General features: G+C 40.2%; 1 protein-coding gene across 2 annotated transcripts in view; it reads right to left on the minus strand.

Annotated features, from left to right (window-relative positions):
- IMPG1 (interphotoreceptor matrix proteoglycan 1) overlaps positions 1-13,142 on the minus strand; it is a 500,344-nt gene that overhangs the window by 362,071 nt on the left and 125,131 nt on the right. For both annotated transcript variants that reach the window (XM_063443013.1, XM_063443012.1), the window contains exon 5: positions 8,960-9,030. In XM_063443013.1, coding sequence (XP_063299083.1) covers positions 8,960-9,030 — 71 coding nt within the window. The remainder of the gene's footprint in view (positions 1-8,959; positions 9,031-13,142) is intronic.

Consider the following 13,142-nt stretch of genomic DNA (forward strand, 5'->3'; position numbering starts at 1 on the left):
ATTGCCGAGGTCCTGAAGTTCCGAAATTACCGAAGTGCTGAAGTGCTGAAGTGCCGAAGTTCTGAAGTGTCAAAGTGCCCAAGTTCCGAAGCACAGTATTGCCTAAGTACTAATATACTTACCCAGTGAAAGAAGAAAAATGTTACATTGTATACAATTTTAAATAAAAAGTATACAAACATAGTCAGGATTCAGCTGTAAGCATTTGCAAAACTTACAACAATCAAGTAACATATATTCATATAAAATGTAAGTTACTTGGCCAGTCAATGTAATGACAGAAATGAATAAGTAGATAACTCCCTAATTCCCACGGCATTAGGGAGCTATCTACTAAAAGGCTGAAAGACCTAAATTGGTCTTTCAGCCAAATTTACTAATACTAAGTAAATATTACTTAGTATTAGTAAATTATGCCCCTACTCGCTTTACCGCGAGTAGGGGCATGTCTATTAAACAGTGAGCAGCCTGTGGCTGCTCACTGTTAAAAAAAAAAAAAAGGTCCCCCTTGCCGAGCCCCCACCCCCGAGCGGCGGGTGGGGGCCCTAAATTATAATAAGGGGGGACCTAATGTCCTCCCCCTTGGCCCCCACCCCTGAGCCGTGGGTGGGGGCCCTAAATAGTAATAGTGGGGGGACCAAATGTCCTCCCCCCTGTCCCCCACCCCTGAGAAGTGGGTGGGGGCCCTACAGTAAAATAAGGGGGGGGACCTAATGTTCTTCCGCCTGGCACCCACCCATGAGCGGTGGGTGGGGGCCCTATATACTAATAAAGGGGAGGCACCTATTGTCCTCCCCCCGGCCCCCACCCCTGAGCGGTGGGTGGGGGCCCTAAAAAAAATGTCCGTCCCCCCAAGTGACTAGGGGTCCCCAAACCCCTAGTCACCCCCTCCCCGCCCCCCAAAAAATGATCCCCCTACCTAAAAATAATGAGGGGGGGACCTTTAACTAAGAACCTGTAAAAAAAAAAAACTTACCATTCGATGTTTTCTTTCTTCTAAAATCTTCATTTCTCAGCCCCAAAAAGGCCAAATAAAAAACCATAATAACCGACGCAATAAAAAAATAAAATAAAAAATAAAATAAAAAAATAAATTAAAAAATATATATATATTTATTCACCCATGGAGGGCTCCGCGCAGTCTGAGCTCTGCAGGGCGGGGGAAGGCTTATAAAGCCTTGCTCCGCCCTGCAATTAGGCTCAGAGCACTCTGATTGGTGGGTTTAAGCCATCCAATCAGAGTGCTCTGACAGGTAAATGAAGATACTGACAGGTAAGTCTCTACATTTACCTGTCACAGCACTCTGATTGGTTGGTTTGAAATCCACCAATCGGGGTGCTCTGTGTCATTTTACACAGCGTGTGAAACTTCTGTGGAATTTTCCCACGCTGTTTAATTTGACTCATAACTCTCTGATTGGTTACTTAATCCACCAATCAGAGAGTCATGAGTCAAATTACACAGCGTGGGAAAATTCCAAAGAACTTTCCCACGCTGTGTAAAATGACACAGAGCACTCTGATTGGTGTATTTCAAACCAACCAATCAGAGTGCTATGACAGGTAAATACAGAGACTTACCTGTCAGTCTCTTTTACCTGTCAGAGCACTCTGATTGGATGGCTTAAACCCACCAATCAGAGTGCTCTGAGCCTAATTGCAGGGCGGGGCAAGGCTTTATAAGCCTTGACCCGCCCTGCAGAGCTCAGTCTGCGCAGAGCCCTCCATGGGTGAAGAAGGATTATTATTTTTTGCGGTTGTTTTTTTTTTTTTTTATTGCGTCGGTTATTATGTTTTTTTATTTGGCCTTTTTTGGGGCTGAAAAAATAAGATTTTAGAAGAAAGAAAACATTGAATGGTAAGTTATTATTTTTTTTAAAGGTTCTTAGTTAAATGTCCCCCCTCATTATTTTTATGGTGAGGGAGGTAGGTAGGGGAATATTTTTTTGTGGTGGGGGAGGGGGTGACTAGGGGTTTGGGGACCCCTAGTCACCTGGGGGGGACATTTTTTTAGGACCCCCACCCGCCGCTCAGAGGCGGGGGCCAGGGGGAGGACAATAGGTCCCCCTATTGGTATTTAGGGCCCCCACCCGCCACTCAGGGTGGGGGCCTAGGGGGGAGGACATTAGGTCCCCCCCTTTATTAGTATTTAGGGCCCCACCCACCGCTCAGGGGTGGGGGCCAGGGGGGGAGGACATCAGGTCACCCCCCGTTATTAGTATTTAGGGCCCCCACCCGCCACTCAGGGGTGGGGGCCAGGAGGGAGGAGATTAGGTCCCCCCCTTATTTTACTGTATGGCCCCCACCCACTGCTCAGGGGTGGGGGCCAGGGAGGAAGACATTAGTTCCCCCCCTTATTAGTATTTAGGGCCCCCACCCACCGCTCAGGGGTGGGGGCCGGGGGGAGGACAATAGGTCTCCACCCATCGTTTTACTTTAGGGCCCCCACCCGCCGGGGGGGCTGTTTTTTTGTTTTTTTTTTAAACAGTGAGTAGCCACGGGCTGCTCACTGTTTACTAGACATTCCCCTACTCGCGGTATAGCGAGTAGGGGCAAAATTGACCAATACTAAGTAATTTTTATTTAGTATTAGTAAATTTGTCTGAAAGACCAATTTAGGTCTTTCAGCCTTTTGGTAGATAACTCCCTAATGCCTTGGGAATTAGGGAGTTATCTACTAAGCAGCTGCAATAGAAGTGCCAAAGTTCCGAAATGCCGAAGTTCCGAAGTTGCCGAAGTGTTGAAGTGCCAAATTGCGAAAATTCCGCATTTCGGAATGCAGAACCGAACCGAAAATTTTACCCATGCACATGCCTATTATTTTGAATAATAGATATGGCACCTTCTAAGTTGTTAATTTAACTTGAAGCTAGATTATTGTGTTATTTTGAGTAAAATAAAGTTGCTATAGGTTACAGGTCATCTTGAACATGTCACACACATATGTTAGGGGAATAAAAATCAGAGAAGTTACTGACCTGCTAAGACGATTTATAGTAAATATAACTTTACTACATATTACGCATGTGATTATATTTGCTTTGTCTGAATTCTATAATTTGAAATTGCGTTAAAACAATTTGTGATGTAATTTAGCAAACGCCTAGTGGGAATTAATTGACTTTGGTCGAGGCTGGCGGAAGAGATTAAAGGATCTTTTCAGCTTGCCCATGCAGGACTCAAGAGGGCTCTCTTTCCATTCATGGGCTAGTGGGAAGATAGATTATCGAAATTGCCTTAAGACAGTTTGTGATGGAATTTTGCAAACGCCTGGGGGTTATTAATTGACTTTGGCCAAAGCTGACAGAAGAGATCAAAGGATCTTTTCAGCTTGCCCATGCTGGACACAAGAGGGCTCTCTTTCCATTCCTGGGCTAGTTAGGAGATAGAATATGTCCCTCACTGGACTACAACAGTCTAGAGCAGTAGATCCAGGGTGCATTTTGTCTGTGTCCCCAGTGCATGGAGACCATGTGAAGTGCCTTCGCAAGTGACAATGTTCTAAATCTCATTAGACCAAGGCCAGAAGGATTAATACAGAGTAAGTGCTTCAATATTGTTTACAGGGGTGAAGGAACTAGGGACTCTCCGTTCCAGAGAGGTAACGGTTCCGTCTTAACATGCTTTGTAAAGTGTAAACCAGGGATCAATATGACTAAGAATTTTCCAACACAGTGAGCTCGTTAAATGCAGGTATCTACCAAAAAAGCAATATGGCTTGTCACTTTAGCCACTGTTTTAGTACTCATTTATATATCAGTATTAAAATAATGTAGCTGAATAGAGCAATAAAATGTGTCTCTTCAACATACACATTCACAAAAAGGTAACTAAAGTACATTTTTTTCATCTAATTTAACTTTAAGCAGTTTTGCTAATTATTTATTTGCCACATGAGAAAATATTACAGTTTATGCACTTGAAGTCAAGCCTTCTTCAGTTGTAAATGGGATAAAGCAAATAACATCAACCCCAGGGCCCTATCTTAGCGATTTTGCTAATTAACCATTTTTCCCTTCTGGATCACAAATATATGTGCCTATGTTTATATTTGCCCTGAAAACATGACCTTTTTTTGCTCTCTAATATAAAAGTGCTCTTTCGAGGTACAAAAAATAAGAGTCATTAGAAAATATTCTCAGCTTTTTTTAATTAGTTGTTTACACATTCATTTGTTAAAAGAAATGCCATTCAATCACTTAAACGAGTGAAAGAATAATGTAGTATATCAGTCATGAACAAATATATTGTATTTTTTTAAGCAGAAGCCACTTCAACACAGTCTTGAAAAAAATTAGAATCCACATTTTACTTTTGTACACAGTGAATACAATGATAAATGATTCCTTTGGATATGAAAGTATATACATTCAATGTCTGGAGGCCTATTGGGTCTAAATACATATATTTTATTTAAGAACAAAGAAATGACTACACTGCGGAATGTTTTGAAATATAGAAGGCACAGTAGCATTCATTTATTTTGTAACATCCTATAATATTGATCTGTCGTGTTGTGCATGCAAACAGTGTAAATGGCAATTATTTTCAACAACGGATGCTAGAAAAGCATGAATTTTTATATTAAGGTATATGTGTTATGTACATCATTTGAACTATATTGAGTCTGTAATCCCTATTATATTCACATAAATATTAGAGATGGAGCAGAAAGAAAAAAAATCAAACTGCAGTTGCCTTGTTTTTCCACGTACTATAAACCTGTAGAGATGGCACCTTTAATTACAAATATGATTTTGTGTAATTGTATTGTTACCGACATTGAGATCGGATTTCATATATAAATTTTGATAGTCAAATTAAAGTTGTTTTTTTCTTTGCCTGTGTACTGCCCCATTGTACCATTTGTATAAGTAGACAACCAAGGGTATTCAAAATGGAGTATGTACAGTCTTTTTTAGTAGCCACTTAGTCACAAATCCTGGCCAAAATTAGCGTTTATATTTGTTTTTTGCATTTGTTCACACATAAACTGCCATTTCACCGATGATGTTATCAGTATAATACATTTTACTGCTCTAAAACACTCCTATTTGTATAGAGTAGTGTCTCACGAGTACAACAGTATTCCTCAAGTACAGGTTTTATGGTGATTTGGAAAGATGCAGGGTCAAACATAAGATTTGCCAATTTCTGTTTTGTAAATTGCTATTTCCCAGATTGGCTATGTTGCCTCTGAGACGGTATAGCAGCCCAGAAATGAAAATTAACCCCACCATGACATACCATTTGAAAAAGTAGACAACCCAGGGTATTCAAAATGGGGTATGTCCAATCTTTTGTAGTAGCCACTTGCCAAAGTTAGCGTTCATATTTGTTTTTGGCATTTTTCTACACAAAAACTGCACTTTTACTGGGGATTTCATTGTCGTCACACGTTTTACTGTTTTAAACACTCATATTTGTGTTCAGCAAAGTCTCCCGAGTATAACAAAACCCCTCATGTACAGGTTTTAAGGCTTTTGGAAAATTACAAGGTCAATATAGGGCTTGCCCAGGTCAGTTTGCCAGATTGGTTTGCTGGGTCTATGTTACTTTATGAGACCTTTTGGAATGTGAATTAACCCCATTATGACATACCATTTTCAAATGTAGACAACCCAGGGTATTTAATGGGGTATTTCCAGTCTTTTGTAGTAGCCACTTAGTCACAAACGCTGGCCAAAGTTAGCGTTTTTATTAGTTTATTTTTGCATTTTTAAGTAGCGATTTAGTAAATGATGTACCAGGTACATCCGTGGTCGACCGTTTTTTTGGCGGACATACCTGGTACGTCTAGTAAAAACCAAAATAAGTTAACTGTGCTCTCTCCTTAATCCCTATGTATATTTAAACAAATGGAGGTCATTTAGTTACTCCAATGGCCACTGGAGGGAATGCGGGCAACGTCAAGGCAGACCCCCCTAGACGGGTCCTACTCTGACCCTTCAACTTGCTTCCTTGAGCTTCTGGCAAAGATCTCTAATGAGACAGAAGGGGTATTTGTTATATACACCCCTAAATACCTATTAACCCTTAATAGGGAACAGCCTCCTTACCTTTGGGAATGTTGGGGGGGATCATCTTTCTCCCTGGTGGTCCTGTGGCTGCTGGGCGGTCGGGCGGTGCTGGCGGGTGGCTGGCGAGTGAGCACTTCCTCTGAGCTGTCTGCTCAGCTCCCTCGCGCGCCACAGAGTGAGGCTGGGAGGCGGGGCCTGAATATGATGTCATATTCCGGCTCCCAGCCTCACTCTGCGGCGCGCGAGGGAGCTGAGCAGACAGCTCAGAGGAAGTGCTCCCTCGCCAGCCGCCCCCGCCAGCGCCGCCCGACCGCCCAGCAGCCCGCCGGCATGTCTGTTAGCCCCAAGGCTAACAAGACATTTGCCTTGGGCATTTGGGGGCGGCTTTTTTTGCCGCCCCCTGGAAAATGCAGCCCAAGGCAAATGCCTTGTTTGCCTCTCGGCTAACACGTCCCTAGGCGGCAGCATTGTAACCTAGATGTGTGATACAAAAAGTGAATACAAATACAATACGAAAAGTCCTACGCTCGCTCCCATCACTCCTGGGCAGCAGCAACGACCACAGTACACATCAGCTCCAATACATATAGTAAAAACCAAAGAAAAAAAGCTACCTGGAACCCATGTGTTCCCTATTAAGGGTTAATAAGTATATAGGGGTGTATATAAAAAATACCCCATTCTGTCTCATTAGAGATCTTTGCCAGAAGCTCAAGGAAGCAAGTTGAAGGGTCAGAGTAGGACCAGTTGAAGGATGCTCCTAGCGCTTCCTGAGGACTCCAAGCACTGCAGCAGACACCACAACCAGAGAAGCATACGAATGCTCTCAAGCATGTGAATGCTGTAAACAGCTGAACAGGAAAAGCATACAATCAGCTAACACTCCTGGCAATCAGCATACAATGCAATTCCCCCAATAACGAGACGACACTTCGTTTTGAGGTCAAGCAGAACTGACTGTACTGGCACATACAGACTCTTTTATTCACAATCCACAAACATAGTACTGCCCACAGGGTTTTTAGATACAACCAATCAATCCGTACAATACACACAGACACTCCCACACAAAATCCTCCCCTCTGTCTGTGATATGATTACTGAACACAATGGGTAATATAATTATCACAGGCAGAGAAATACAGTTTTCTAAAACCCATCACAGGGACCCCAAAACATGCAATAACCCCATAAAAATATATATCCTCAGAACCGGGGGATCTGGGTGAACCACATATCCAAAATTCACCCAGATCCGTTCAGTAGTTTGGAAGATACAGTTTAATGCAGATTCTGCAGAACATATACAGGCTATATGAAAAATAATTACTGTATAATGTGTCCCCTGTTGTATAGTTTAAAACTACTGCACGATGTCTTTGTGCACCAAATACCGGCGAGATGGCACCGTGTAGAAAAGTTAAAATGGCCGCCATCCATTGTTCTCACCATGTGCTTCATCCATTGTTCTCACCATGTGCCTCTGATACATGAAATGGTGGCCACCCAGTAACTCCACAATATGTCCCCAGATGGTTCTTAAAGGGCAAGTAGCAGCATAATACAATACAACATGCCCAAATCAATTCCTAGAAGGGCAATACATCGAAGGGCCATAGTCGCAGGGCAAGAGGCTGGCAAGTGTCGGGGCTGGTTCTGCCACATTAATAAAGCTGTTTTGAGGTGTTTCTGAATCAATTAAGGCATCATACCCAGTGATAATTGACATAGATGGTAGTAATATTTTCAGGCAATATGTTTTCAAGCAGCTGGAGACTATTGTACACGTGCTTGACCATATTCTTTCTTTTGTACACTTTATAAACCACGACTTTAAACTGACAATACGTGTCTTAATTTTACACTAGTAAGGCAATCTACAACTTAGTGGGATGTTTTTTCCTTATATCTATTTGTGTACTTATGATTAGCAATAAGGTTTGCATTCAACAGTGCCTGCTTAGTTAAATTTTCATAACTATATTTTGACTTGAGAAAGCCCACTGTGGGCGAAACGCGTTGTGGATAATATATTTTACATTTTAATTGTCAAAATAAAGGTTTTTGGTATCTTTTATTACCCATTTTAGTACCATATACCTTGGCTTTTTCTTTTATTTTTTTACCTGGCATCAAGTTTTTATTTTCCCAGTGAGGACCTAACAAAGCATCCTTGGTGGGGATTATACCACCCACGCTGATTATAGTGAGCGGTGATATCTGCTCAGGTGAATGTGAGTATTAATCTTTTATTTCTCCTACTGGCTATATTTTATACAGAGATCTGTTGTACCTTTCTTTTTACTTTCACATATCCTGCGTACAAGAAACATTTTGGTCTATACCTCCCATCAAATCTCTGAACAATACCACTGCAAGCACTTTTAAGCTCTATTCCATGTGAGTAGGCCATTTGGATTATATTTTATTTTATTCTAACCTTAACACTTTTGGAACATGTTGCACTATTGGATCTCTTTTCTTCTCTTGTATGTACCTGGACCTCTATCATTTGGAAGAACATACTCACCTGGAGATAAAGGCAAACTCTTATAGACTTAACTATATACCTCATTCTGGACTGTGTTGGCTTGTTTGCTTTTATTTAGTACATATTTTATATTATTTTACTAACCACGTATTATCTGTTTTACTTCAGTTGTTATTAGTAATACATCACCCCCTACCCCCTGGCACACCCTACAGTTTTGTATTTTTGTTTATACCTATATTTGTGCTATATATCTACATCAATAGATATATATGAGCACAATATTTATAAAGAGGCAAATCAGGGATAGTTCAAAAAAGCTATGCGTTAAAGTTTATTTTTTACACTGGAAATATATGTTCATATATTTGAAGTACAGCCTGGTGAAAAATGATCATCTAAATCTTTAGAAAAAAAAACAACTTACTGAATAAATTAAAGAGCTTACCAATTGTTGATGCCACAGTTTGCCCTACAATTACAGGAGCTGAAGTACCTTCTTTCAGTATCTCTTCATTCCTAATAGATAATGTACAAAAACAAATAATGTAAAACTTTATTCATGGGTGAACATCTTCATGAAAACAATGTAGGCTTTGCAAAACAAAGCTATGAGTGTGCATTGGCTAACCATTTTTGTAGGCAAACACCCAAAAGAAACACCTTGCCCCGTAGCTTCCATTGATTAAACCTTTGCTTTTTTTTTTTTTTTTTACAAAAATCACATTTGCCTTCATCCCTCATTTAACGAGACACACCAAACAATATAACCACTACAGATTAGTGTAGTGGTTATGTTGTTTGGGGGATTTGTGCACTGTCCCCTGATTTAGTGTCATATTCTGTAGATGCAATTTGTCAAACAAAATGCGCTCTCAGTGGCACACAGAGACCATCATCAGCCACATTAAGAACATGTCTGCATTATCATTGCCCATTTGTTCAAAATGGATGGCATTAATAAGCTGCAATCACCGGGCTAACATATCCCTAGCACTCTCAATCATCAACACCAAAAATGCCAGTGATGATGCAGGTGTGCTAATTCTATATTATTAATGCAGGTAAGAACTATTATTTTTCTCAAACCTCTTGTAACTGATTTGACATACAACTAGGGCATGGTGTCCAGATACTCTAGTCAATAACACAACTGCACTGGTTATGTTATTTAGAGCGCTATCTTAAGATACCTGTCAGGGGAATTGATATCTATTTTTGTGCTTGATTTTTGGATTGCAAGCTTTTTTTGAGTGGTACCCCCATTACCTCTTTATCATGTAAATAAAGCTTGTCTGATTCACCCAATTAATAGTACTGTAGAGAATGGTAGCATGTTCTAAATTAATGGTCATTTAAAACCACACACCATTGTGCTCTTCATAAAATGGATTGCATTGGTCTTAGTTTTATTGTCACATATATTTTCTCAGTTTGCTTCTTTATTTGTATTTTTTTATTATATATATTTTTTTGTGGCACAGAGCCTGCATGATGTCACAATAGGTTTTGTTATTGTATAGGTTTTGTTATGCTATATTATATCATTTTAGTAATAAATATATAAGGTCCTATATTGTGAAAATAATGTATAGTGCTACACCGTAGAGTCTTTTTGAACAAGGTAACAAATTCTTTGTACAAATGGCAAATGTTTTTGATTTGTGGTAAATATCAATTTAGAAACCTGCCAATTGTACACATTATTTGTTTTTCTATAGGTTTATTTTCTTTCCCTTACTTTTGAGAGACGAATGGCAATAAATAAAACTGAGTAAAATGTCACAAAGTAATATATAGAAGATACAAGAATGCTCAATCATATATATGATATATATATATATATATATATATATATATATATATATATATATATATATATATATATATAGTATCCAGTGACAGTATAACAGCTTAAAATACCTAAAGTGATGTCAGAACAAATTTGGCTATGTGCATTTTACATTAAGTTTATACTTCTTGTTTAACAATGGGTGTGGTGGTATACCATCTTGAAAATGGGTTTCTACCGCCTGTGGTTGCCCCTTCCTAGTTGTGATAGCTCCAGAGTGATTATAGCTGCCAGTGATTATAGGTATTGCTGAGTAGTGATTATAGTTACTGCTGAAGGGGTAACCATAGTATCACCCACAGTAACACAAGTCAAGGCTTAGTAAAGGGTGAAGAACGGTTTATTCCCAGCCAAATGGCTCACTTATATACAGAAACTGAGCACAGTGACATGCCCCCAAACACACCCATAAACACACCCACAATGGGCCACAAAATACAGTGTCACTGTGACTCAGCATAAAATACAAAATATTAAAAACACATAAGAATACATATTTCCCACATAGGAACCCCCACTGTCTATACATCCCTGGATAGCCTGGATCTGAGCGCCCAATATATCCAAAAAGTGCTCAGATCCCACGAATAGAGCCAAAACGCCACCATGTGGAAGTTCTGACCTGCCGCACACATTGTCCTATGCCCCAAAAAGTTCCAGGCGTTTTGTGCTTTTGGCCGGTCAACTGCGGGGGTTCCATGCAAATGGAATACTGAACGCACACTCGGGCTGATTGGTAGAATTTGTTCGGATGGTTCATACGAACAAACGTACCGAACGACGCTCTCCTGATATGTGTGGGGAAGAAACAGGCGCTTAACTAGTAAGCTCCTCCAGGAGCTTATGGCGAGGGCAAGTTCGCCACAATGGGTAACAGTCATGTTGGAGAAAAAACTTCACACAATATATGTACTAAACATAAACAAGACTACAAACAGTTATTGCCACTGACTTTAAAGAACCAGGTTTGCTACAATTAAGATGTTCTTTAGAAATAGACTTTTTAATCTTTGAAGCACAGTTAGGTAGCTATTTTCATTTCTTCAACTCAGAGATTTCTATTTAATTGCTATTTATGCCTGAATAACTATACAATGAAATTAGTAAGTATTTAAAAAGAAATCAGCTTTGAAAGATTTGTGATGTAATGAATGTAAGTGCCAATGAATATATAATGGTCAGTTGTCTGTTCTTCATATGAGCTCTTCAGCTTTAACAGCAAAATTTAATGCCATTATCTGGACTCCAAGCACATGTACTGTGAGGGAAAAAAAACATTTGATCCATTGCTGATTTTGAACGTTTGCCCACTGACAAAGAAATGATCAGTCTATTAGTTTAATGGTGGGTGTATTTTAACAGTGAGAGACAGAATAACAAAAAACAAAAACAAAAATCCAGAAAAACACTTGTCAGACAAGTTATACGTTGATTTGCATGTCAATGAGTGAAATACGTATTTGATTCCTTATTAATCAGCAAGATTTCTGTCTCCCAGGTGTCTTTTATACAGGTAATGAGCTGAAATTAGGAGCACTCTCTTAAAGGGAGTGCTCCTAATCTCAGCTCGTTACCTATATAAAAGACATCTGCCACAGAAGCAATCAATCAATCAGATTCCAAACTTTCCACCATGGCCAAGTCAAAAGAGATGTCCAAGGATGTCAGGGACAAGAGTGTAGACCTACACAAGGCTGGAATGGGAGAAGGTGAAAGCAGTTGGTGTGATTATTCGCAAATGGAAGAAACACAAAACAGCTGTCAGTTTCACTCGGTCTGGTGCACCATGTAAGATCATGCAAGATCTCACCATGTGGAGTTTCAATGATCATGAAAATGTTGAGGAATCAGCTAAGAACTACACAGGAGAATCTTGTTAATGATCTCAAGGAAGCTGGGCCCATAGTCATCAAGAAAACAATTGGTAATATACTAAGCTGTGAAGGACTGAAATCCTGCAGCGTCCACAAGGTCCCCCTTCTCAGGAAAGCACATGTACAGGCCCGTCTGAAGTTTGCCAATGAACATCTGAATGATTCAGAGGAGAACTGGGTAAAAGTGTTGTGGTCTGATGAGACCAAAATCAAGCTCTTTGGCATCAACTCAACTCGCCGTGTTTGGAGGAGGAGGAATGCTGCCTATGACCCCAAGAACACAATCCCCACCGTCATACATGGAGGTGGAAACATTATACTTTGGGGGTGTTTTTTACTGCTAAGGGGACGGGACAACTGCACTGCATCAAAGGGACCATGGACGCGGCCATGTACCGTCAAATCTTGGGTGAGAACCTCCTTCCCTCAGCCAGGGCATTGAAAATGGGTAGTCGTGGATGGGTATTCGAGCATGACAATGATCCAAAACACACAGCCAAGGCAAGTAAAGGAATGGCTCAAGAAGAAGCACATTAAGGTCCTGGAGTGGCTTTAGACCTTGATCCCATAGAAAATCTGTAATGACTTGGAAAGGATCTGCAAAGAGGAGTGGGACAAAATCCCTCCTGAGATGTGTGCAAACCTGGTGGCCAGCTACAAGAAACGTCTGACCTCTGTGTTTGCCAACAAGAGTTTTGCCACCAAGTACTAAGTTGAAGGGGTCAAATACTTATTTCACTCATTGACGTGCAAATCAATTTATAACTTTTTTAAATGTTTTTTTCTGGATTTTATCTGTCTCTCACTGTTAAAATACACCTACCATTAAAATTATAGACTGATCATGCCTTTTCAGTGGGCAAACATTCAAAATCAGCAGGGGGTCAAATACTTTTTCCCTTCAG

This window comes from Pelobates fuscus, chromosome 2, assembly GCF_036172605.1.
Source record: "Pelobates fuscus isolate aPelFus1 chromosome 2, aPelFus1.pri, whole genome shotgun sequence".
Lineage (NCBI taxonomy): Eukaryota > Metazoa > Chordata > Amphibia > Anura > Pelobatidae > Pelobates > Pelobates fuscus.